We start from the raw sequence: 23,225 nt of genomic DNA on the forward strand, positions 1-23,225 counted from the left end.
TGCGAGTTATCATCTGAGACAAGTAGTACTAATACTACTTTTCATTTCTTTTTTGTCTTTGCCCTTCTGATTATCAAGTGTTTTGAGTGCAAGGTTAGAGCATCCAAAGGGGAAAAAAGGTACTTGTACATATATGATTTTTGAACTCAGATCTTAGTGAACCCCATTGACAATATGGTGTGAAACAAAATAAAAATCCTATCATATATTGGAAATAGACTGACGAGAAAAGTTCTACAAAACAAAAAACCAGTGGTATCAGCAGTAAACAATGGCAGTACCCAATTTTACAACAGCACAAGAGAAAATTAGCGCGTCAGCACATTGTAGTGTCATGTAACGGTTGGCTGTTGACTTCACTCACTTCGCCAGGATGGGCCTTCACTGGTGCAGGCGACACTTCGTCAGGCTTTGACGACTTGGAATCTTCTTTACCATCTAGAGTGACACTGGCAACAATAACCTAGAACAGAAACCACCCAGTCAAGAGTTTATGCAAAACAGAACTGCATAACATATGGTGCTGAAACACATGCAGCCTAGATAACGTAATGAACAAATGCCAGAATTGATTCCAGAGACATAGTATTCTTTTGATACTATTCCAGAAAGACTCAATTCAGGTTTCGGGAGAGTCGGAATATCATTGATTCTGATCTTCCCATAAATTGAAGGGGTAACTGTGGGATGGCATGCCGTATAAGATAGCAAATGCACTTGCAATATATTTTCGATTAAATGAGAGAGAGAGAGAAACAATGAGCCCATCAAACCCTTTCAGGATTCACATGCAAATATTTGCTTTCGTATAGTCGGAAGAAGAGAACATAACTCCGCCAGTGAAAAGGAGTAACTCTCAGAACTTGAAAATAAACAGAAGAACAAGACACAAAGGTAAGGACAAGAACAATACAAATGTAGAAAAAATACACGAAACTCCGCTCGTCCTGATCTACGAAAGTTTCCTCAACTAATACATATTTAGCAGTAGAGCTTTATGGGACATTTTAAAAAATGGTAGAGACAAGCTGGAACTGCCTAAAATTATCTTTGGAGACAAAAGCGTGCAAACCTGGACTTGATCTGCAGCAATTAGTTCACCCGCCACAGAACCTACTACAATTGATCCATCTGCAGAGAAAGTCATTAGGTCTAATCCACCTATCCATCCATCTTCCCACATGAATGAACCATTTAGAGACATTATACGAAACAGTCCCTACAAGAGGCGAACATCAGAGGAATGATAAGCATTCCGGAAGAGTAAAACAAAAGCACATGTGATCAGTAGAAGTGAAATTTCGAAAGAATGCGTCACATAACTTCAGACACAGAAAGGAGTTGAGAACACATTTAGATTAACTGCCTGCCATATGAACTGTGTCTCATTCCATTTGACCTGTTTCATCTCCACGCTAATCCTATAGTTCTATACTTTTCTACTAATATGTAGATCTCTTGACAATCTAAAAAGGTTCATGACAAATGCCCGACCTAATTCAAGTACACCAACATGTCTAGGACTATTGCCCAACTAGTTTGTATTGCCTATACGAATCTTTTACTTCCATCGCGCTTTGTTTTTTCATGCATTAACAATTGAATGAAAATTTAAAATGGGGATGAACTTCCATTTCCTCAGTCTATAAAGTAGATTTTAAAAGCGCATAGACAAACCAAAAGGCTTTGATGAGTGTTATGGCAGGCATAGTGGCACCATAAAAACTAAATCAATAAGAATTGGAAAGCAATGCTTGGGAAAAACCTCATGTTTTGTCTTTTCGCCACATGTTCCAGGTTTCTCAAGTGTCACTCTGGATAAGTTACCAGTCGCAGATATGACAGTAACAGTTCTTGTACTATGCATAGTGAATTTCACTAATTTTTCTGCTATGTTCTGAAAAAAGAGATCATAAAAACTAGCAAAATCATTACTAATGCCTGCAATGTAAATATCTGAAATTCATCATAACAATTTATGCTATCCAAATACAAGGCCCTAGAGAACTCAAACTAAAATGATAAAAATTAGAAACATCAATGCTGCCATGCAACTAAAATATCTGAAACCCAATTTATGATATCCACAAACAAAAGAAGGTGAAATCCGAAAGTCAAATATATATGGCGTGCACCTCTGTCAAAAGTTAAAATTGACGAATTAAATTAGTTACCAAAAAGTCAATCATCCTGTATCACAAGGCATATACATATACCGATAATAAAGTTTAACTAAGAAAAAGAAGTGCAGAATCACCTGTTAATAAGTCAAAATCAATTAATTAGAGCTCCGGGAGTGTGGTTTTCACAACTATTACTTACTCCGTTTAGTTGAGTGAAGAAAACCTTCCGTAAAAATAGGCAAGGATAGGGGGTTCTTTGGTTTGGAGTGTAAGTATTGGTGTGTAAAGCCCACACAAAAGAATTTTCTGGTGCAATCACAATGTTATTGGACTCAATATCAGTCTGTAAATCAAAGCAAAGAAGAACTACCATCTTTTGCTTTTAAAGATTCTAATCTACAAGACTTAAGAGATGCAACTTCATAAAAGTTTTCTTATGCACACTTTACAGCTTATGTGTTTTATTATGTTAGGTTGATTCTTTCTTTGTTTAAATGACTGAAAACTTGATGCCTTGAAGCCTACTGAGATATTCCAACAAATGATCTTGGATATGTATGCCTGGACTCTGGAATGTGACTACTCTCCACTGGGAACTCCCCTAGATGCTTTGCATTATGTTTAATGGTCCATTGATCCTTGAGTTCCTTTTAGTGCAATAATTTCCTTTATCAAATAGTGTTTTCTTTACTTGTCTTTGTTGTTCCTTGCTTGAGAACTTCCTAATACACACGTATAGCGGACCACACGTTATTTTTATTAGCTTTTGGCGGAAGAACAATCCAGTTTCTACCAGTTACATACTTCTTTAGCTATACATCTTCTTCGGTTGACCATGGCCGGCCTTTCTTCACCCTAGCCTTATCATAACAAGAAGCTCTCCCTGTTTGTTGCTGCTTCTTAAGAGTTGTTTCTTGAATATCTTTTCTAGGGAACATGAGAGCAAGTTTCTTTTTTCCCTCTTTATAGCTGGAGAAATGAAGGGTCCAGAACCAAAGTACCCCGAAAAAAATGGGGTTGAACCAAAATACTCCAAGCGTGGCGTGAGGGTTTAATATAAGTTTAAGTAGATTACGATAAAGGAAAATATGTTCAAAGTTGAAGTTGATTAGTCTTGTTGAGATACTGTTTGCTTGTAATTAGTTTATTGCTTTATTTTGGAGCTATGTTGGAAAAGCATTCTTTTCTCAATTTGAAACATAATTACTTGGTCCTTGTACTGCTTTAACTTTTGTTCCCCTTCTTTTCTCCAAAGGAATCTGAAATTTCAGAATCCGTCATGTAAGACGGACCAGAGGTTCACATACTTTGTATACTGCTGCAAAACGAAGCTTTGCGACAACGAAGTTTTATGGGATTATCAACTTTCCCAAACGTATGCATATTCTAATGGTCCACTACCTAAACAGGCTCTCATCCAAGGAGCTGAAGAATGTATTATGTTGCAAATATGTATGTTAACATATATCATGTACAAGTTTGTATCCTGCATAATTTTGTTCCTCATGTACATAATATATGAATCGTTAATATTTAATTAGTTTGATAGTATAACTTCCCCTTTAATAATGTTGCTTAACAATTTAGAAAGTACAATTGGACCTTTTTGGTATCTTATAGTTGTACAAATAACATAAAACATATGCCCGTGCATACCATCTAGTTTGATAAATAAATAATTTTACCAAGAATTGGAACCAGTGGCGGAGCCAGGATTTATGTCAAGGGGGTTCAAAAATATAAAGAAGCCATAAATGAAGAAGCTAAGGGGGTTCAACGTCTACTATATATACATAAAAAATAATTTTCACCTTATATATACAGTGTAATTTTTCGCCGAAGGGGGTTCGGATGAACCCCCTCGGCTCTATCTACATCCGCCACTGATTGGAACATCTATACTTATGAGTACTATATTAAAAGGATAATAAATTTAATTTATTTTATTATATCAATTTAATAATTTAAAATTATAATTTAGATATTCAAAGACTACGCAAAAATACTACAAGTTATAATCTTCTTATATTAATTTGGTGGATTTCAAAATGTTGGTCAAAATTTATATAGTTTCACTTTTAGAAAAGGAAAGTGGACAGGAATATGGGTCGGACGAAGTATTATCTAATGTCCATATATGTTTTATGTCAGCTCAAACAATGACCAACCAATACCAAAGTAATGTAAAAGGAAAAATTACTCCAACAGGGAGGCAAAAGAACAGGTCAAAGAATCTGTTATCTAAAGAACCAACCAACAAACATTCTAAGACACGTGAGCATGCTTTATTGAACAATATATAAGCAATATCAGCATCTATTTAAGGTATACCATTATAATGTTACACCATAGAGACATGAGAGAGATTGTAGGGATTTACCAACAGTTACAGGTTTTGGTTGTGATTTTGGTTTTTTGTTTTTGCTTGTTCTTGGAATCAACGGGTCTGCCTCGAGGTTTCTTCCAGGCAGACGTCGAGGTTGCCCCAGGTTGTGTGGGCACTGAGGCCACTCCAAGGTAGAAAGACATCGAGGCTGCTCGAGGTTGGGAAGCAGCAGAAGCAACTGCCCCAGGTCGGGCAGGCACCAAGACTACCCCAAGTTGGGCAGCGCAGAAGAAACTGCCCCTTGGGGTGATAAAATGGTGGTGGGCGGAGTGGTGGCAACAGAAGCAACTGCCCCTGGGACGATAAAATGCTTGTGGGCAAAGTGGTGGAGGCAAAAACAACTACCCCGGGTTAGGCAGCCGCAGAAGCATCCGCCCCTTGCGGCAATAAAATGCTAGTTGGTGGAGTGGTGGCGACGGTAGAATCCTCCACCAATAGGCACGATGGTGAAAAGAAAAGTGGTCCGGCGGGGGGAGATTCTTCACCGATGAGGGCACAGCGCATACTCGCAATCATCGGTGTCAGGCCCGCCGGAGAGGCAGCGTCAGCGGCGACAGGGGACTGGTCTGAATTCATCGGTGTGGACATTTTGTATTACCTGAGAAAAGGACCACATAAAATTTATTCATCTTTTCTGATCTTAGTAACAAAAACACTCATAAGCTTAATAAAACCTTAAACCAAGAATTAAACTAAATTTACCAAGAATCAAACTAAATTTATCTACTGAATTCTACATTTAGCAACCCAAATGAACAAAGAGAATTTCGCAATCCAACTGCATAAAACTTGCAAAAACTACTCCGACAAGTTTTAGCACCATGAGTAATACAAAATTTTCAAAAAAAAAAAAAAGATCAAGCAAAATAAAAAATAAAAATTGCAGAAAAATAGCATAAGACAGAAACAATCAGCATTCAAAACTTATCGTTTTCTTATAGAATACATGAGAAGATTTGCAGGAAAAACTCAAAAAACATAAGAAAATAAAAGATCAGAAAAAACTCAAATTATTTTTTATTTCAAATGCTTTGTTCTCTCCTGTTATTAGTATGATATTCGTTTGCTGTAATCTACACTTAGCAAACTCGTGATGAACAAAGAAAATTTTCTCAATTCAAATGTAGAAAATTTGTAAAAGCTACAAATTTTATGTTTAAACTCTATAACTAATGCAGAATTTTAAAAACAGATCAAGCAACTAAGAAAAGAGAATTACAGAAGAAACTGTCTAAGAAAGAAAAAATGGACATTAAAAAATTATCTTTTTCTAATAGGAAAACATAAAAAGATTTACAAAAAAACCTTGAAAAACATAAGGAACTAAGAAAACAGAAGGAAAAATAAAGAAAAAAGATTATTTCTCTTACTGAAAATAGTGAAGAACCGCAAGATAACAAGGACAAGTCAAAGAACAGGAGAGAAAAATTGTTTTACTGGTATAGAATGAACAAATGAAATGTCTATTTATAATTTTTTTAAAATGCCAGAATTTTGGAAATTCTTTTTTATTTATTAGGTAAGAAAATAATTATTTAACTATAGTTTAGCAATTATATGTCTGTATTTATTAATTTAGCATAATGAGTAAATCATTTTCATATTACACACCAAAAACAAATGAAAGAGTAGGTAAGTAACAGGTCGTTTGGTAGAAGTTATAAGGTGGGATAAGAATTTGGGATTGAATTTATCCCTTGCTTGATATGAGGTACAAATTAATCTCAGTATAAAATTATAACAACATTTGGGATTAAATTATTCCATCTCCCGGATGGGACAACTAATACCAGGATTAACTATCCTTGGGATAATACTATTAAATGACCATCTTACCCTTGAATCATTGATTAAATTGTGTGCATATTTTTGCTGGTTTTAACTTAGGTTTCAGCACATATTTAGCTTCTGATTTTTGTTTAGTTGCCACAAAGATTTTAGCTAAAGCTTCTACACTTTTTTTGCTACAATTTATGCACTGTTTCTGTAATTTTTTGCACAATTTCTGCACTTTTTTGTTCTAGTTTCTTGCACAGTTTCTGCAATTTTTTGCACAGCTTTTGCACTTTTTTGTTCCAGTTTCCTGCACAGTTTTTGTAATTGTTTTGCACAGTTTCTGCAAAAAAAAAAAAAAAATGCACAGTTTCTGCAATTTATGATTCAATTATATTTAACTCATTCAAATATCAAGGTTAAAAACAAAAACTTTATCGAATTTCATCGAACTTCAAACCAAACACATTTTTTAAAAAAAGTTAACCATGGTAAGGGTTTAACCTCCCTCCGCCCAACTATAAAAGATCAAAATAAATGGAACTAGGCCAAACCTTTTTTTTTGGCACAATTTCTGCACTTTTAAAAAAGAAAAGTGAACAAGTAATATGGGACGGAGGAAGTATTATCTAATGCCCGTATATGTTTTATGTCAGCTCAAAAAATGTCCAACCAAGACCAAAGAATTGTAAAAGGGAAAATTACTCCAATAGGGAGACAAAAGAACAGGTCAAAGAATATATTATCTAAAGAACCAACCAACAAACATTCTAAGACACGTGTGCATGATTTATTGAATCATACATAAGCAATATCAACATCTATTTAAGGTATACTATTATAATGTTACAACATAAGAGACAGGAGAGAGATAGTAGGGATTTACCAGTAGTTATAGGTTTTTGTTGTGGTTTCAGCTTTGCTTGTTCTTGGAACCAACGGGTCTGCCTCGAGGTCTCCTTCAGGAAAACGCCGAGGTTGCCCCAGGTTGGATAGGCGCCGAGGCTTCTCCAGGGTGGAAAGACACCGAGGCTGTCCCAAGTTGGGCAGCCGCAGAAGTAACTACCCCAGGTTGGGCAACCGCAGAAGCAACTGCCTCTTGGGCAACAACAGAAGCAACTCCCACTTAGGGCGATAAAATGCTGGTGGGCGGAGTGGCGGCGGCCGTGGCAGAAGCAACAACCCCCTGGAGCGATAAAATGTCTGTGGGCGGAATGGTGGTGGTAGAAGCAACTGCCCCAGGTTGGCCAGCCGCAGAAGCAATTGCACCTGGTGCAGAACCAGTTGCCCCTTGAGGCGATAAAATGCCGGTGGGTGGAGTGGCGGCTGCGGCTGCGAGAGGAGCTGGCGTGGACTCTTGTACACTGTGTTCGCTTGGTGACAACTAGGGGAATATTCTCATTTTTTTCTGTGACAACTCGGCCTGCCGGCGGTAGAATACTCCACCCATGGTCGCAGTGATGAAAAGAAAGAAGATTCTTCACCGATGAGGGCACAACGCATACTCTCAATCATCAGTGCAAGACCCTCCGGAGAGGCAGCGCCAGTAGCTACAGAGGACTGAATTGAATTTGTCGGTGTAGACATTTTGTATTACCAGAGAAAAGGATCACATAAAAATTAATCATCTTTTCTAATTCTTAGTAACAAATATATTCATAAGCTTAATAAAACCTTAAACCAAGAATCAAACTAAATTTGTCTATTGAATTCTACATTTAGCAACCCAAATCAACAAAGAGAATTTCTCAATCCAACTGCATAAACTTGCAACAACTACTCCTATAAGTTTGAGTTTAAACACCATGAGTACTGCAAAATTTTCAAAAAAAATCCAACAGGTTAAGCAAACTAAAAAATAAAAATTGCAGAAAAAATAGCATAAGATAGAAACAATCAACATTCAAAACTTATCTTTTTTTCTTATAGAGAAACATAAGAAGATTTACATGAAAACCACAAAAAACATAAGGAAAAAAAAACAAAAAACCCTCAAACATCTTTTTACACCAAATGTTTTTTTCTCCCCCAGTTATTTGTATGATATTCCTTTATTGTAATCTACACTTAGCAAACTCGTGAACAAAGAAAATGGGGGGAGTTTGAAGAGTGAAGCGAGCCGCGCTAGCCTAGCAACGTTTTTCAGCAGCAAGCTACCATCTAAAGACCTCCTAACCTCAGTTGGGGCGAAAACTCCAAAATCCAAAACGTTGTTTAAGATTTCAATTTCTCAATTCAAATGCAAAAAAAGATTTACGGAAATCCTTGAAAACCATAAAAACTAAAAGCACAAAGAAAAAAAACAAAGAAAAAAGATTATTTTTCTTACTGAAAATAGTGAAGAACCGCAAGATAACAAGGACAAGCCAAAGAACATGAGCGATTTTTTTTAATTGGTATAGAATGAACAAACGAAATGTCTAGGGCGGACGGGAATGCCTCCCCCTCTAAATAAGTCTTCCTTCGCCCGAATAGGAATCAAAGTAGTATCCACGTTCTTCCTTTGCGGGTATCCTAAGATCGATCTCTTGACTAATTTATTTCACACGTTAGAACAAGAGACTGATCTCGTTTTATCATTAAAAAAAGGGCAAAGGCACAAATATACCCCCAAACTTCGCGATTTAGAGCAAATATACTCCCCGTTAAAAAAAGTGGTGTATATATACCTTTGTTGTTATAAAATGGTGCAAATATACCCCTGCCATTACATAAATAGTACAAATATACCCTTTTCGCTAACGGGATTTTATTTAAAAATCATTCAGCTTATTTTTTAATTAAAAAAAATATCATGTGGCTTTAAAAAAAGTTTATTTATATTTTTTGGTTAGACATATTTTTCTAATGCCTCATGGCAAATTTTTTTCTGATGGGTCAGGTCTGGTTCGTTTAAAAAAATATCTCTGTGGCTTTAAAAAAAATAAGTCTACCCATTTTTTTAAACGAACCAGAATCGGCCCACCAGAAAAAAAAAGTATCATGTGGGTTTAGAAAAATGTGTCTACTAAAACAAATGGGTAGACTTTTGTTTTTTTTTTTAAAACCACATGGTATCTTTATTAATTAAAAAATAAACTAAATGATTTAAAAAAAAATTCGTCAGCAAAAAGGGTATATTTGCATACTTTGTAACAGCAAGGGTATATTTACACCACTTCAATAACGCGCACGCGGGGGGGGGGGGGGGTATCTTTTCCTAATAGGAAAACATAAATAGATTTACAAAAAACCTTGAAAACCATAAGGAACTAAGCAAACAGAAGGAAAAATAAAGAGAAAAGATTATTTCTCTAACTGAAAATAGTGATGAACTGCAAAATAACAAGGACAAGTCAAAGAACAGGAGAAGAAAAATTATTTTACTGGTATAGTATGGACAAATGAAATGTCTATTTATAATTTAAAAAAAAATGCCAGAATTTTGGAAATTCTTTTTTATTTATTAGGTAAGAAAGTAATTATTTAACTATAGTTTAGTAATGATATGTATGTATTTTATTTATTTATTTAGCATATTGACTAAATCATTTTCATATTACACACCATAAACAAATGAAAGAGTAAGTAAGTAACAGATGGTTTGGTAGAAGGTATAAGGTGGTTTGATATGAGGCACAAATTAATCCCAATATAACATTATAACAACATTTGGGATTAAATTATTCCACCTCCCGGATGGGACAACTAATTCTAGGATTAGTAATCCTTGAGATAACACTATAAAATAACCATATTACCCTTGAACCCATTTCATTGATTAAATTGTGTATGTTTTTGCTGGTTTTAATTTTGGTTCAGCACATATTTAGCTTCTGATTTTTTTTTTTTAGTTTCTAAAAAATATTTTAGCTGAAGTTTCTGCACTTTTTTTGCTACAATTAATGCACAGTTTATGTATTTTTTTTGTTCCAGTTTCCTGCACAGTTCCTGCAATATTTTGCACAATTTTTGCACTTTTTTTTTTTCAATTTCTTGCATAGTTTTTGCACTTTTTTGCACAGTTTCTGCAATTTATGATTCAGTTATATCTAACTCTTTGAAATATCAAGGTTAAAAATATCAACTTTATCAAATCTTTTCGAACTTCAAACCAAACTCATTTTTTAAAAATTAACCACGGTAAGGGTTTAACCTCCTGCCCCCAACTATAAAAGATCAAAATAAATGGGGCCAGGCCAAACCTAGTTTTTTGCACAATTTCTGCACTTTTAAAAAAGAAAGTGGACAAGTAATATGGGACGGAGGAAATATTATCTTATGTCCGTATATGTTTTATGAGAGCTCAAAAAATGACCAACCAAGATCAAAGTATTGTAAAAGGAAAAATTATTACGACACAGAGACAAAAGAACAAGTCAAATAATTTGTTATCTGAAGAACCAACCAACAAACATTCTAAGACATTTGAGCATGCTTTATTGAACCATATATAAGCAATATCAGAATCCATCTAATTAAGGTATACCATTATAATGTCACATCATAAGAGGAGAGAGATTGTAGGGATTCACCAACAGTTACAGGTTTTGGTTGCGATTTCGATTTTTATTTTTGCTTGTTCTTGGAACCAACAGGTCTGCCCCGAATTTTCCTCCAGGCAGACCCTGAGGCTGCCCTAAGTTCGACAGGCACCGAGGCTACTTCGGGGTGGAAAGACACCGAGGCTGCCCCAGTTGGCAGCCGCAGAAGGAACGACCCATTTTGGTTAGCCACCGAGGCTGCTCTAAGTTGGGTAGTGAGAAGCAACTGCCTCCTGGGATGATAAAATTCTGGTGGGCGGAGTGGTGGGGGCAGAAGAAACTACCCCCTGGGCTGATAAAATGCTTGTGGGAGGAGTGGTGGCGGCAAAAACAACTTCCCCTTGGGCAGCAGCAGAAGCAATTGCCCCTTAGGGCGATAAAATGTTGGTGGGTGGAGTGGTGGCGGCGGTAGAATTCTCCACCAATAGGCGCGATGGCGAAAAGAAAAGTGGTCCGACGAGAGAAGAATCTTCACCGATGAGGGCACAGCGCATACTCGCAATCATCAGTGAAAGGCAAGCTGAAGAGGCAGTGTCAACGGAGACAAGGGACTGGTCTGAATTCATCAGTGTGGACATTTTGTATTACGTGAGAAAAGGACCACATAAAAAATTCGTCATTTTTTCTGATTCTTAGTAACAAAAACACTCATAAGCTTAATAAAACCTTAAACCAAGAATCAAACTAAATTTATCTACTGAATTCTACATTTAGCAACCTAAATGAACAAAGAGAATTTCTCAATCCAACTGCACAAAACTTGCAAAAACTACTCCGATAAGTTTTAGCACCATGAGTAATGCAGAATTTTCAAAAAAACAAATAGATCAAGCAAAATAAAAATAAAAATTGCAGAAAAAATAGCATAAGACAGAAACAATCAACATTCAAAACTTATCTTTTTATCTTATAGAAAAACATAAGAAGATTTGCAGGAAAACCTCAAAAAACATAAGAAATAAAAGAACAGAAAAAACTCAAATAATTTTTTTATTGTTTTGTTCTCTCAAGTTATTAGTATGATATTCCTTTACTGTAATCTACACTTAGCAAACTCGTGAACAAAGAAAATTTCTCAATTCTAATGCAGAAAATTTGCAAAAGCTACAAGTTTTATGTTTAAACTCTATAACTAGTGCAGATTTTCAAACAGATCAAGCAACTAAGAAAAGAGAATTAAAGAAGAAAATTAAAAAATTATCTTTTTCTAATAGGAAAACATAAAAAGATTAACAAAAAACCTTGAAAACCACAAGGGACTAAGAAAACAGAAGGAAAAATAAAGAAAAAAGATTATTTCTCTTACTGAAAATAATAAAGAACCGCAAGATAACAAGGACAAGTCAAAGAAAAAGAGAGAAAAATTATTTTACTGGTATAGAATGAACAAATGAAATATCTAACTAGTGCAGATTTTCAAACAGATCAAGCAACTAAGAAAAGAGAATTAAAGAAGAAAATTAAAAAATTATCTTTTTCTAATAGGAAAATATAAAAAGATTAACAAAAAACCTTGAAAACCACAAGGGACTAAGAAAACAGAAGGAAAAATAAAGAAAAAAGATTATTTCTCTTACTGAAAATAGTAAAGAACCGCAAGATAACAAGGACAAGTCAAAGAACAAGAGAGAAAAATTATTTTACTGGTATAGAATGAACAAATGAAATATCTATTTATAATTAAAAAAATGCCAGAATTTTGGAATTTTTATTTATTTATTAGTAAGAAAGTAATTATTTAACTATTTAGTAATGATATGTATGTATTTATTAGTTTAGCATAATGTGTAAATCATTTTAATATTACATGTGACGCCCCGAACCATGGCCTGGATGTGACATGGCACTTGGTGTCTGGCTTTATGTGACCAAGCGAACCACATGGCTTGCTAAATCAACATGGGGCATGGACTGATGCGGAATATAATATAAACATGCATGGTGACAGTAAAGCCTGGGATTAAATGATCATAAGTTCTGAAAAATACTATTATATCATGAATGCGGAAATATAATAATGTAGCCAACGAGGCTGACTCAACAGAACATCTGACATGACATAACTGACTAGTTTATGAAACGTCTAACATGAGTCTGACTGCTAAACTGTTTAGCAGGACAAGGCCTCAGGCATAGCTTATCATATCGAGTAAATCATTCTCATATTATACACCAAAACAAATGAAAGAGTAGGTAAGTAATAGGTCGTTTGGTAGATGGTATAAGGTGGGATAATGTGAGATAAGAATTTGGGATCAAATTTATCCCATGTTTGACATGGGGTACAAATTAATCCTAGTATAAAATTATAAATACATTTGGGATTAAATTATTCCATCTCCCGAATGGGACAACTAATACCAAGATTAGAAATCCTTGGGATAATACTACAAAATGACCATCTTAGCCCTGAATACTTTTCATTGATTAAATTGTGTTACGTTTTTTATGGGTTTAATTTTGGTTTCAGCACATATTTAGCTTCTAATTTTTATTTAGTTTCTACAAAGATTTTAGCTAAAGTTTCTGCACTTTTTTTGCTACAATTTATGCACCTTTCTGTATTTTTTTGTTCCAATTTCCTGCACAGTTTCTGCAATTTCTTACACAATTTCTGCACATATTTGTTTCAATTTCCTGCACAGTTTCTGCACTTTTTTGTTCCAGTTTCTGAAATTTTTTGGCACAGTGTCTGCAAAACAAAAAAAAAATATACAGTTTCTACAATTTATGATTCAATTATATCTAACTCATTCAAATATCAAGGTTAAAAACAAAAACTTTATCAAATTTTATCGAACATCAAAGCAAACACATTTTAAAAAAAATTAATCATGGTAAGGGTTTAACCTCCCTTCCCCCACCAACTAAAAATGATTAAAATAAATGGGGTCAAGCCAAACCTATTTTTTTGCACAACTCTACACTTTTAAAAAAAAGAAAAGTGGACAGGTAATATAGGACGGAGAAAGTATTATCTAATGTCCATATATGTTTTATGTCAGCTCAAAAATGACCAACCAAGACCAAAGTAGTGTAAAAGGAAAATTACTCCGAGAGACAAAAGAACAAGTCAAAGAATATGTTATCTAAAGAACCAACCAACAAACATTCTAAGACGTGTGAGCATGCTTTATTGACCCACATACATGCAATATCAGCATCTATTTAAGGTATACCATTATAATGTTACACCATAAGAGACAGGAGAGAGATTATAGGGATTTACCAACAGTTGCAGGTTTTGGGTGTGGTTTCAGCTTTTGTTTTTGCTTGTTCTTGGAACCAATGGGTCTACCTCGAAGTTTTCCCTAGGCAGACTTCGAGGCTGTCCCAGGTTGGCAGCAGATGCAACTGCCTCCTGGGATGATAAAATGCTTGTGGGCGGAGTGGTGGCGGCAGAAGTAACTACCCCAAGTTGGGCAGCCACAGAAGCAACTGCCCCTTGGGACGATAAAATGCTGGTGGTTGGAGTGGTGGCGGCGGTAGAATCCTCCACCAATAGGCGCGATGGCGAAAAGAAAAGTGGTTCGGCGAGAGGAGATTCTTCACCGATGAGGGCAAAGCGCATACTCGAAATCATCGGTGAAAGGCCCGCTGAAAAGACAGCGTCAACGGCGACAGGGGACTGATCTGAATTCATCAGTGTGGAAATTTTGTATTACCTGAGAAAAGGACCACATAAAAGTTAGTCATCTTTTCTGATCTTAGTAACAAAACACTCATAAGCTTAATAAAATCTTAAACCAAGAATCAAACTAAATTTATCTACTGAATTCTACACTTAACAACCCAAATGAACAAAGAGAATTTCTCAATCCAACTGCATAAAACTTGCAAAACTAATCCGATAAGTTTTAGCACTATGAGAAATGCAGAATTTTCAAAAAAATAAACAGATCAAGAAAAATAAAAAATAAAAAATGCAGAAAAAATAGCATAAGGCAGAAACAATCAACATTCAAAACTTATATTTTTATCTTATAGAAAAACATAAGAAGATTTGTAGGAAAACCTCAAAAAACATAAGAAATAAAAGAACAGAAAAAACTCAAATAATTTTTTGTACACCAAATGCTTTGTTCTCTCCAGTTATTAGTATGATATTCCTTTACTGTAATCTACACTTAGCAAACTCGTGAACAAAGAAAATTTCTCAATTCAAATGCAGAAAATTTGCAAAAGCTACAAGTTTTATGTTTAAGCTCCATAATTAGTGCAGATTTTCAAACAGATCAAGCAACTAAGAAAAGAGAATTATAGAAGAAACAGTCTAAGACAGAAAAAATGAACATTAAAAAATTTATCTTTTTCTAATAGGAAAACATAAAAAGATTTATAAAAAACCTTGAAAACCATAAGGAACTAAGAAAACAGAAGAAAAAATAAAGAAAAAAGATTATTTCTCTTACTGAAAATAGTGAGATAACAAGGACAAGTCAAAAAATAGGAGAGAAAAATTATTTTACTGGTATAGAAAATTTATTTTACTGGTATAAAATGAACAAATGAAATGTCTATTTATAATTAAAAAAATGCCAGAATTTTGGAAATTCTTTTTTATTTATTAGGTAAGAAAGTAATTATTTAACTATAGTTTAGTAATGATACGTATGTATTTATTAGTTTAGCATAATGAGTAAATCATTTTCATATGACCCACCAGAAATAAATAAAAGAGTAGGTAAGTAACAGGTCGTTTGGGAGAAGGAATAAGGTGGGATAAGGTGAGATAAGAATTTGGGATTAAATTTATTCTGTGTTTGATATGGGGTATAAATTAATCCCAGTATAAAATTATAACAACATTTGGGATTAAATTATTCCATCTCCCGGATGGGACAACTAAATGCTAGGATTATTAATCCTTGTGATAATACTATAAAATGACCATCTTACCCCTGAATCCTTTTCATTGATTAAATTGTGTGTATGTTTTTGCTGGTTTTAATTTTGGTTTCAGCACATATTTAGCTTCTGATTTTTGTTTAGTTTCTACAAAGATTTTAGCTAAAGTTTCTGCACTTTTCTGTTCTGGTTTCCTGCACAGTTTCTGCACATTTTTGTTCCATTTTCCTGCACAGTTTCTGCAAAAAAAAAAATTATATAGTTTTTGCAATTTATGATTCAATTATACCTAACTCATTGAAATATCAAAGTTAAAAACAAAAGCTTTATCGAATTTTATCGAACTTCAAACCAACACATTTTTTAAAAACCATGGCTTAGGTTTAACTTCCCTCCCCCCAACTATAAAAGATCAAAATAAATAGGGCTAGGCCACGCCTAATTTTTTGCACAATTTCTGCACTTTTTTACTTCAGTTTCCTGTACAGTTTTTGCAACCAAAAAAAAAAAATTGCACAGTTTCTGCAATATATGATTCATGTATAGTCATTGAAATATCAAGGTTAAAATTGGAAACAAAAATTTATCCAATTTTATCGAACCTCAAACCATAACACATTTTTAATCCAATGGACCAAATAAAGAAAATAGTACTACATAATCCAGGAATTATTTAGCCTCAGGATTATAATCCCAAGACTATAATTGTTTTACTATAAAATCTTTAGTATTTGCATTTTTTTTTTGGTAAATAAGTATGTATATTACCAGGGAAGATATTTACAGCAAAGCAAACAAACCCAAGAGGCCAAACAGGCTTGACCCCTCAAACAACCGAGACTCTAAGTCCTACAAATCAACTAGCCTCTTTCCCTATACCCCCTGTACCTATCACTATGTTACAGCGGGTAGTAATCCAACCTTCTAAGATGATCAGCAAATTTGGGAAATAAATTCCCCCTACAGTGGACTCCCTGGACTAGCACCCTAACCACTTGCTGCCCAGTGCACCTCTTCCCTTGGAATTGCCTTTGGTTTCTCTCCATCCACAGGTAATAAACACATGCCGCTAAGGTTGTGTGATACACACCAGCTTTGGCACTCAATCCATTCGCATTACTGATCGCCCATTGCACATCTTGTTGCCACCGCATTGGACTTCTCCCAACCCCTAGCCAGCGCAGTAATGTTTCCCAAACTGAGTAAGTATAGCTGCATTGAAAGAACAAGTGTTCTATGCTTTCATTTTCCACATCACACAGAACACACTTCTCATTTTGAATCATTCCCCAAGACGCCAACCTGTCCTTCTTGTAGATTCTGCCCAGTAGCACTAGCTGAAGAACAAATAACCATTTTGAACACCACCATTATTGCAAATAAGTTTCCTCCAGTCCACTTTTGGGAAGTCTCCTCTTATCTTGTTGTAGAGTTGCTTGATGGAAAATTGATCTTGTCTAAGAATATCATCATATGTGTATCCTGCCTTCTCAAGAGTAGCTTTAGCCTTCATGATCTTCCTCACTACCCATGACGCTTGCATAAATTTCACTTGTTTGCTTTTGACAAATTTATCATTCTCTCATGTACTGAAAAAGAATACTCCGTATTACTTTTAACCAGTTTCTTACTAAAATTGTTCTTTTAATCAAGATCCTAGTACTAATTACATGGTTTAACTAATTTTTTACTATAGTTGTTCACTTACTTTCTAAATATCATACAAAGAACTTTGATTTAACTTCTAAATATGTTAGTTTTCTTTCTCAAACAATTAAGGAAACAAATTCAAACCAAAATTTATGCATGCATTGTCTCTAGAAGTCTCTAAATTTTTTTGACTATGGAGTAACAAATTATTATGTACTTAGTTGATAAATGGAATCCTTTTTGCAGGCACTTGGGTTAATAATATTTCTTATACCTATTGGTGACAATTTTCCATGACATATCCAAGTATAATTTGTTAACTAAGCAAAATTGTCAATCATGTATAAGATCCAACACTCATCTATGATGTCTAACCAGAAGATACCAGTAATATTGATAAAAAGTACAACTTTCAATATGGCATTATTCAGCACCAAAATATTTACTTACTACTAAGTAACTTTAAAACGTACTTGTACAGAAAAGGTGATCACTACATTTACAAGAAAGCAAAATACATTTGGTCACTCCCGACGTTGAAGTGCTTCAGCAATAAGATAATTATAATGCAAAAAAGGCTGATAGTTTTCCAAAAACTAGCACTACCACATTTACAAGGACTCAATATACGTTTGGCCCTTTACATGTACACAAAATATACAAATTTCACTTGCTCATCCCACGAGTATGGTTGCGAAAATTCGGAAATTCCTGCTTCCCCAGACATCATTCTCATCAATGGGATAAGAAAACAAGCAACAGATTATCCAGGGAGGATTTCTGGACGTTTCATTCATCTCACTATCGCCATCACTTTCAGAAATTCCAAGCAACAAATTCCGCTTTCTTTTTAGCACATCAAAAGAAGGGTAGCCACCAAAGAAATGTTCCTGGGTAAATGGAAAGCAAGTTAGACTTACTAGCCTTGCATATTATTGGATGGAAAAGATGATGTAGACTAATGCTAGATCGACCAAAAAGTTCAAGATTAATGTTCTCGATCAAGAAAAGTTCACTATTAATCCATAACCTAATCAAGCATCTTATTAAAGACAGAAGAAGACATATCTACCAAAGAAGCTGGTATGAAGTTCAGCGTAAAACATTTTCCATGAGTATAACATTGTGCAAGCCTAAGGAAGCTTTTCGAGATATTCACAATATAAGTTGGAACAAAAACTGAACGCAAAGAGAAATTGATACCGCATCCTCAGCATATAGATAGGCATGGATTCGGGCAGTAGGATCCTCTAAGGTTAGTCGGATCCTATAAATACCAGAAGGGGAGCGATATTCCTCAACGCTCCAAGGAAATGATGCCACAACGCGAACGACACAATGAAATTTACCTACCACCTACAAGGTAGAAGCTTCAATGATATAACTTTGAATATGTCAGGTGAAGTATATGGTCCAAAATATGATCATTATAAAATAATCTCAAACTATACATCCTATAACCGTCACCCTAATGCATAAAGACATAAAAATGGAACAACTTCCCCCTGGATTTAGTGCTTTCCCAATTATAATCCCCCACCCCCACCCCACTCCACCACCCTTTCGATTTTTAGTATCACAAGTGCAAGCATAAACATAGTACCCACTTAACCAGCATGGATGACGAGAAAGGGAATTTTCATTCTCCTCATTTTGAGCTCTGAAAAATCGTTTCAGTGGCAAGCAAATACCTTAATAGAAGCCACTGAAAGAATGACAGCAAACAGATAACACAAAGCTCAATCCAAACTTGTCAAACTGGAATACCTCGCCCAGTTGGATACAAGCTCCTATGAGACATCACTATTCTCTATTCATGGGCATTTCCATCCGTTCCAGCATTAAATTCAATAGCTAATAAAGTCTCAGAATGCCTGACTACAACAACCAGCCATGAAGATGTAATATTTCCAGAGACATTAAAGAACTCAATGACTAACACAGTTGAAACCAAAAGAAAAAAAGAAATGAAATGTTTTAAGAAAGCAGTGAGATACCCTGGGATTCGCAAGAGCTCTCATCAAGCTGACAAAAGGCACGTCAGGATGGTCGGTCACTGAAGATTTTTTATAACGAAGAATATTAGGCGAATGTTGGTATACATGATTAAAAGATCAAACATGAAGATATTTCGTGAGCACATCAATCAAACCTGTCACATGAGTTGGCCAAGGTAAGCTTGAAAGTGGCATCCATCCCCATTTAGATTTGGAACGCTCTTTATGCTCCCTACGGATATGCAACTTGTATATGTTAGAATAGTTATGCTGTGATGGAGATGCAAAACACGGCACAGGACAGGGAACAAAAAAATTATCATGGCACCTTCAAGCTGCAATTAGGTGTTCTGGTGATAATGTAGGCATTAGTTACAATATTACGAGAGCACGTGCTTGTACATGGTTGTGCAGTGATTATGCGGGACATGCTTATCTTACCAAATGTCTAATGCACTATGTAGTATCACATAATTACAAGAAAATATGTAAATATTAGAGGAGAAAACCTCATGCGCAGTAAAACAATGTGATCTTCATCGCGCACATAGCAAAACCTAGTAATCGGCAAGAGGGAAGCATTCCACAGTGAGGCATGAAGTTGACATCTTAGGTTATCAAATTTCACCCATCTATCGGTCCCAAGCACGTTCACTCCTAGTTTCTCATTGCCACAATCTAGAGTTACCGACAGAACAGTTCCAAGACGTGGCAAGTTACATAAAATATCTCTTGGCAGACAAACTGGGACTGACTCTAAAGGAAGAGGGTTATCCATTTCATCCTCTAGCCTGAAATTCATAAAATATATGTAACATGTAAACACTTACATAGCTTTCACAACCAGATGCTAAAAAAAAAAAAAAAAAAAAGATCTAAGAAGAGTAGGTGAGCAAGCATTGGATGGCTCAATTTAATATGCAATTAATTCATCAGGTCCAGTTCAAATATGAATTACGGGCAAAATTTGTTTGGGAGCATTTAAACTAATCTACTTGAGAACTATACCAACTCTTCCTAGTGCGACAAAGTAACTCTAGTTGAAAAGGGAAAAAAAAAAAAAAGGGCAGCCCGGTGCACTAAGCTCCCGCTATGCGCGGGGTCCAGGGAAGGGCCGGACCACAAGGGTCTACTAGACGCAACCTTACCTTGAATTTCTGCAAGAGGCTATTTCCACGGCTTAAAAAGGAAAAATATAAATATTATCCTCTAAGAGAAAACCGAACGTGGTGGTCAAGCAAAAGCATGAATAAAAGTAGATAACACTCACTTAGAATTAATAGCGACTGGTGGAGTGTCTGTTCCATCCCACACAAGAAGCATCCACTCATCTTTTCTAATTTCCCATACACGAAGAATCTTGCATATGCCATCGAAATTTGCAATGAAAATATTCAGTGCATGGGTCCACAGCCAAGACTCAAGAACACCAAAACAACCAGCAACGTGTTTCCTTAACTGATCTTCAAAAATAAATTAATGGAGGCCAATGTAATAAAAGAGTACCAGTACTAGTATTACCTTGCAAAGCAAATTGAAGCCGCCGCCTTCCCTGATATCTTTTAAGGATTGGAAATTACTAGAATCTATTAAGGTAATTATTAGCAAATCAAGAGTAAGAAATTTGAATTTAAATTGTCATACAAGGAAATCTATCACTTTCTCACCCCACCCCATCCCCACCCCTGCACAAGGAGGGGACTAATGTTATTTTGATCCTTGAATGGAAACAGATGACTCCACACCACCCAAATTAAATAGATGCAGCATCTAGTTGAGAATATGTCAGAGGAAAGAGAAACTAGATTCCTTTACTATGTTCCAATACTAACAAAGACACATTTTAGAAAGACTTCAGGTTCCAAAGTTGTAGCTTAACCAGTACTCTAAATAGATCAAACATGCAATCAATGTGTAAAAATACATAACTTTTCATGTGTCACTTAGCTAAGTCTGTACCAGAAGTAGAGTACCTAGTGCGGTAGGGTGATCAACCAGCCACTTCCTCAGACCAAGTATAAATTTTTTGTCTTGCTCCTTAGCAAGATAAATCAAATAGCATTGATAAGGAAGAAAGCTTGTACTAAATTTTCCATCAAATAAAGCAAACGAAGAGAACTTTTTGTTGAACACAGCATAAACCACAGATTCATGAACTTTCATCTGCACAACAACAATAACTTTTTATGCGCGTAAACGCAATAACCTTATCATATTTTCCGCTGAATATAACTAAAGACCAAGAAATCAAGTCCCCAAGTTCAAGATTTTCAGAAATATAGCAGAGCATATTACAAAGGTAGAAGTAAATGAAGTTACCACAACTTGAGAAAGCAGAATAATATCACCACCATGAGAAAGTACCACAGGCAATTTATCCATCGTCTCTGTGAAAATATTAACAGAAAGCCCGCCATTTGGGTACGACTCATCAATGATTTTAACCAAGCAGAAGAAATCTGTCAAAAAACTCTTCTTTTTATAAATAATTCACAAGAATTGAAGAATAAAAGCAACTTGAAAGTGAGTTTTTACCAGTGCCTTTAGACTTCTTTGGAAAGCCAGTTTGGAGGACCAGACCTATGAGATTCACTTTGTTGTTGATCAAACTCATGGCTTCCGCTATTGGCGTATATTCATCACGTCGTCGCTTAGACATTTTTTTCTTTTTTTGGGAGAGGCAAATGTAAGGACATGAACTCTCCTTTAGTGCAACGGTATAACTATTTTCCTTCCGCAGAACTTCTCAAGAGTCAAGAATGTCTTTTCCAAGACAAATGAGTAACACATACGGAGTACTTTTTAAAAGAGTAAAGAGTTGAAAGCATATTGAGAGATTGCAGTTGTGAATTATGATGTGATAGAAATAAGCCACTTGTCCAAGAAGAAGAGTACCTCACACGACTTTGTTGGTAGTGTATAAGAGATAAAACGGAGGATGATGTGATGGAAATAAAATACTATTAAGCCATTTGATATAAATATTTTTAGTTACGAGGAGAAGCCTCATTTATAATCTTAAAATTGAAATTCGAAATAACCAGATCAGTTAATCCGAGACCGTACTTCAAGAAATTGAACCGGAATTTTTATAGTTTGGATGCGGATCGTAATTTCTTAAATTTGAAAATCCAAAAGTCAAATCGAAATTATCATATTCAAGTAGAATTATCTAAAGCCCCACCCCTAATAATAAGTTAAACTAGAAAATAAATATATTATGGGGTATACTGTCGGTCAAAAATTTACACGCGCGAAGAAAAAAGTTGCAGAAATGAGAATGCTTAAACAGATGTGTGGACACATCGGGAGAGACAAGATTAGTAACGAAGATATACGGGGCAAGATGTGAATGACTTTCATGGTGGACTAGATGCAAGAAGCGAGACTAAGATACTTCGGGCATGTAAAGAGGAGAAGCACAGACTCCCAAGTGCAGAGGTGCGAGAGTTGGCGGTGATAGGTCTAACCGAGTAAGAATTAGAGAGGTGATTAGATCTAACATGGCATATCTTTAGCTCACCGACGACATGGCCCTAGATAGAAGAACATGAAGCTCAAGGATTAAAGCTAGAAGGTTAGTAAGCAATCAAACAATTAGCTTAGTGACGAGCACGGTTCGAGTATTATTAGCATTATTCTATTATTATCATATTCCTCATTTTATCACTATTATTGCTTCTTTTACTTTGGTTACCTATACTACTTTTGTTGTTTATATTTCTCTTTCTTCCATATTTTTATCATAACTTTTCATTCGTGTATTCTTTCAAACCTGTTTCTGTTTCGGAAAACGCTTTTTTTTTTAGCTGACTATCTTTCGGAAACAACCTCTCTACCCCCACAAAGATATGAGTAAGGCCTTCGTACATTCCACTCTCCCCAAACCTCACTTATTAGACCACACTAGCCACTGGGTATGTTG

The 23,225-nt window shown here is 35.3% G+C and overlaps 2 protein-coding genes across 9 annotated transcripts; both read right to left on the bottom strand.

Moving 5' to 3' along the window:
• Positions 1 to 201: 201 nt before the first annotated feature.
• Positions 202 to 2,496, bottom strand: LOC132629173 (AT-hook motif nuclear-localized protein 7-like). Its single transcript, XM_060344900.1, has 5 exons — positions 2,323 to 2,496; positions 1,766 to 1,897; positions 1,073 to 1,219; positions 365 to 463; positions 202 to 234 (listed from the first exon to the last, which is right to left on the bottom strand). The coding sequence occupies exons 1-5, from the start codon at positions 2,494 to 2,496 to the stop codon at positions 202 to 204; spliced, it is 585 nt and encodes a 194-aa protein (XP_060200883.1).
• Positions 2,497 to 17,691: 15,195 nt separating this feature from the next.
• Positions 17,692 to 22,244, bottom strand: LOC132628257 (protection of telomeres protein 1b-like). Of its 8 annotated transcripts, none has more exons than XM_060344030.1 (10): positions 21,836 to 22,242; positions 21,620 to 21,687; positions 21,274 to 21,463; positions 20,822 to 20,886; positions 20,571 to 20,758; positions 19,810 to 20,091; positions 19,456 to 19,532; positions 19,301 to 19,359; positions 18,507 to 18,659; positions 17,692 to 18,193 (listed from the first exon to the last, which is right to left on the bottom strand). In XM_060344030.1, the coding sequence occupies exons 1-10, from the start codon at positions 21,957 to 21,959 to the stop codon at positions 17,978 to 17,980; spliced, it is 1,422 nt and encodes a 473-aa protein (XP_060200013.1). In that variant the 5' UTR covers positions 21,960 to 22,242; the 3' UTR covers positions 17,692 to 17,977. The 8 variants fall into 8 exon arrangements, with proteins under 8 accessions (XP_060200013.1, XP_060200014.1, XP_060200012.1 ...); XM_060344031.1 differs by having other exon boundaries at positions 20,571 to 20,659; positions 21,620 to 21,759; positions 21,836 to 22,240; XM_060344029.1 differs by having other exon boundaries at positions 20,571 to 20,719; positions 21,620 to 21,759; positions 21,836 to 22,240.
• Positions 22,245 to 23,225: the final 981 nt, after the last annotated feature.

This window comes from Lycium barbarum, chromosome 2, assembly GCF_019175385.1.
Source record: "Lycium barbarum isolate Lr01 chromosome 2, ASM1917538v2, whole genome shotgun sequence".
In the NCBI taxonomy this organism is placed as follows: Eukaryota; Viridiplantae; Streptophyta; class Magnoliopsida; order Solanales; family Solanaceae; genus Lycium; species Lycium barbarum.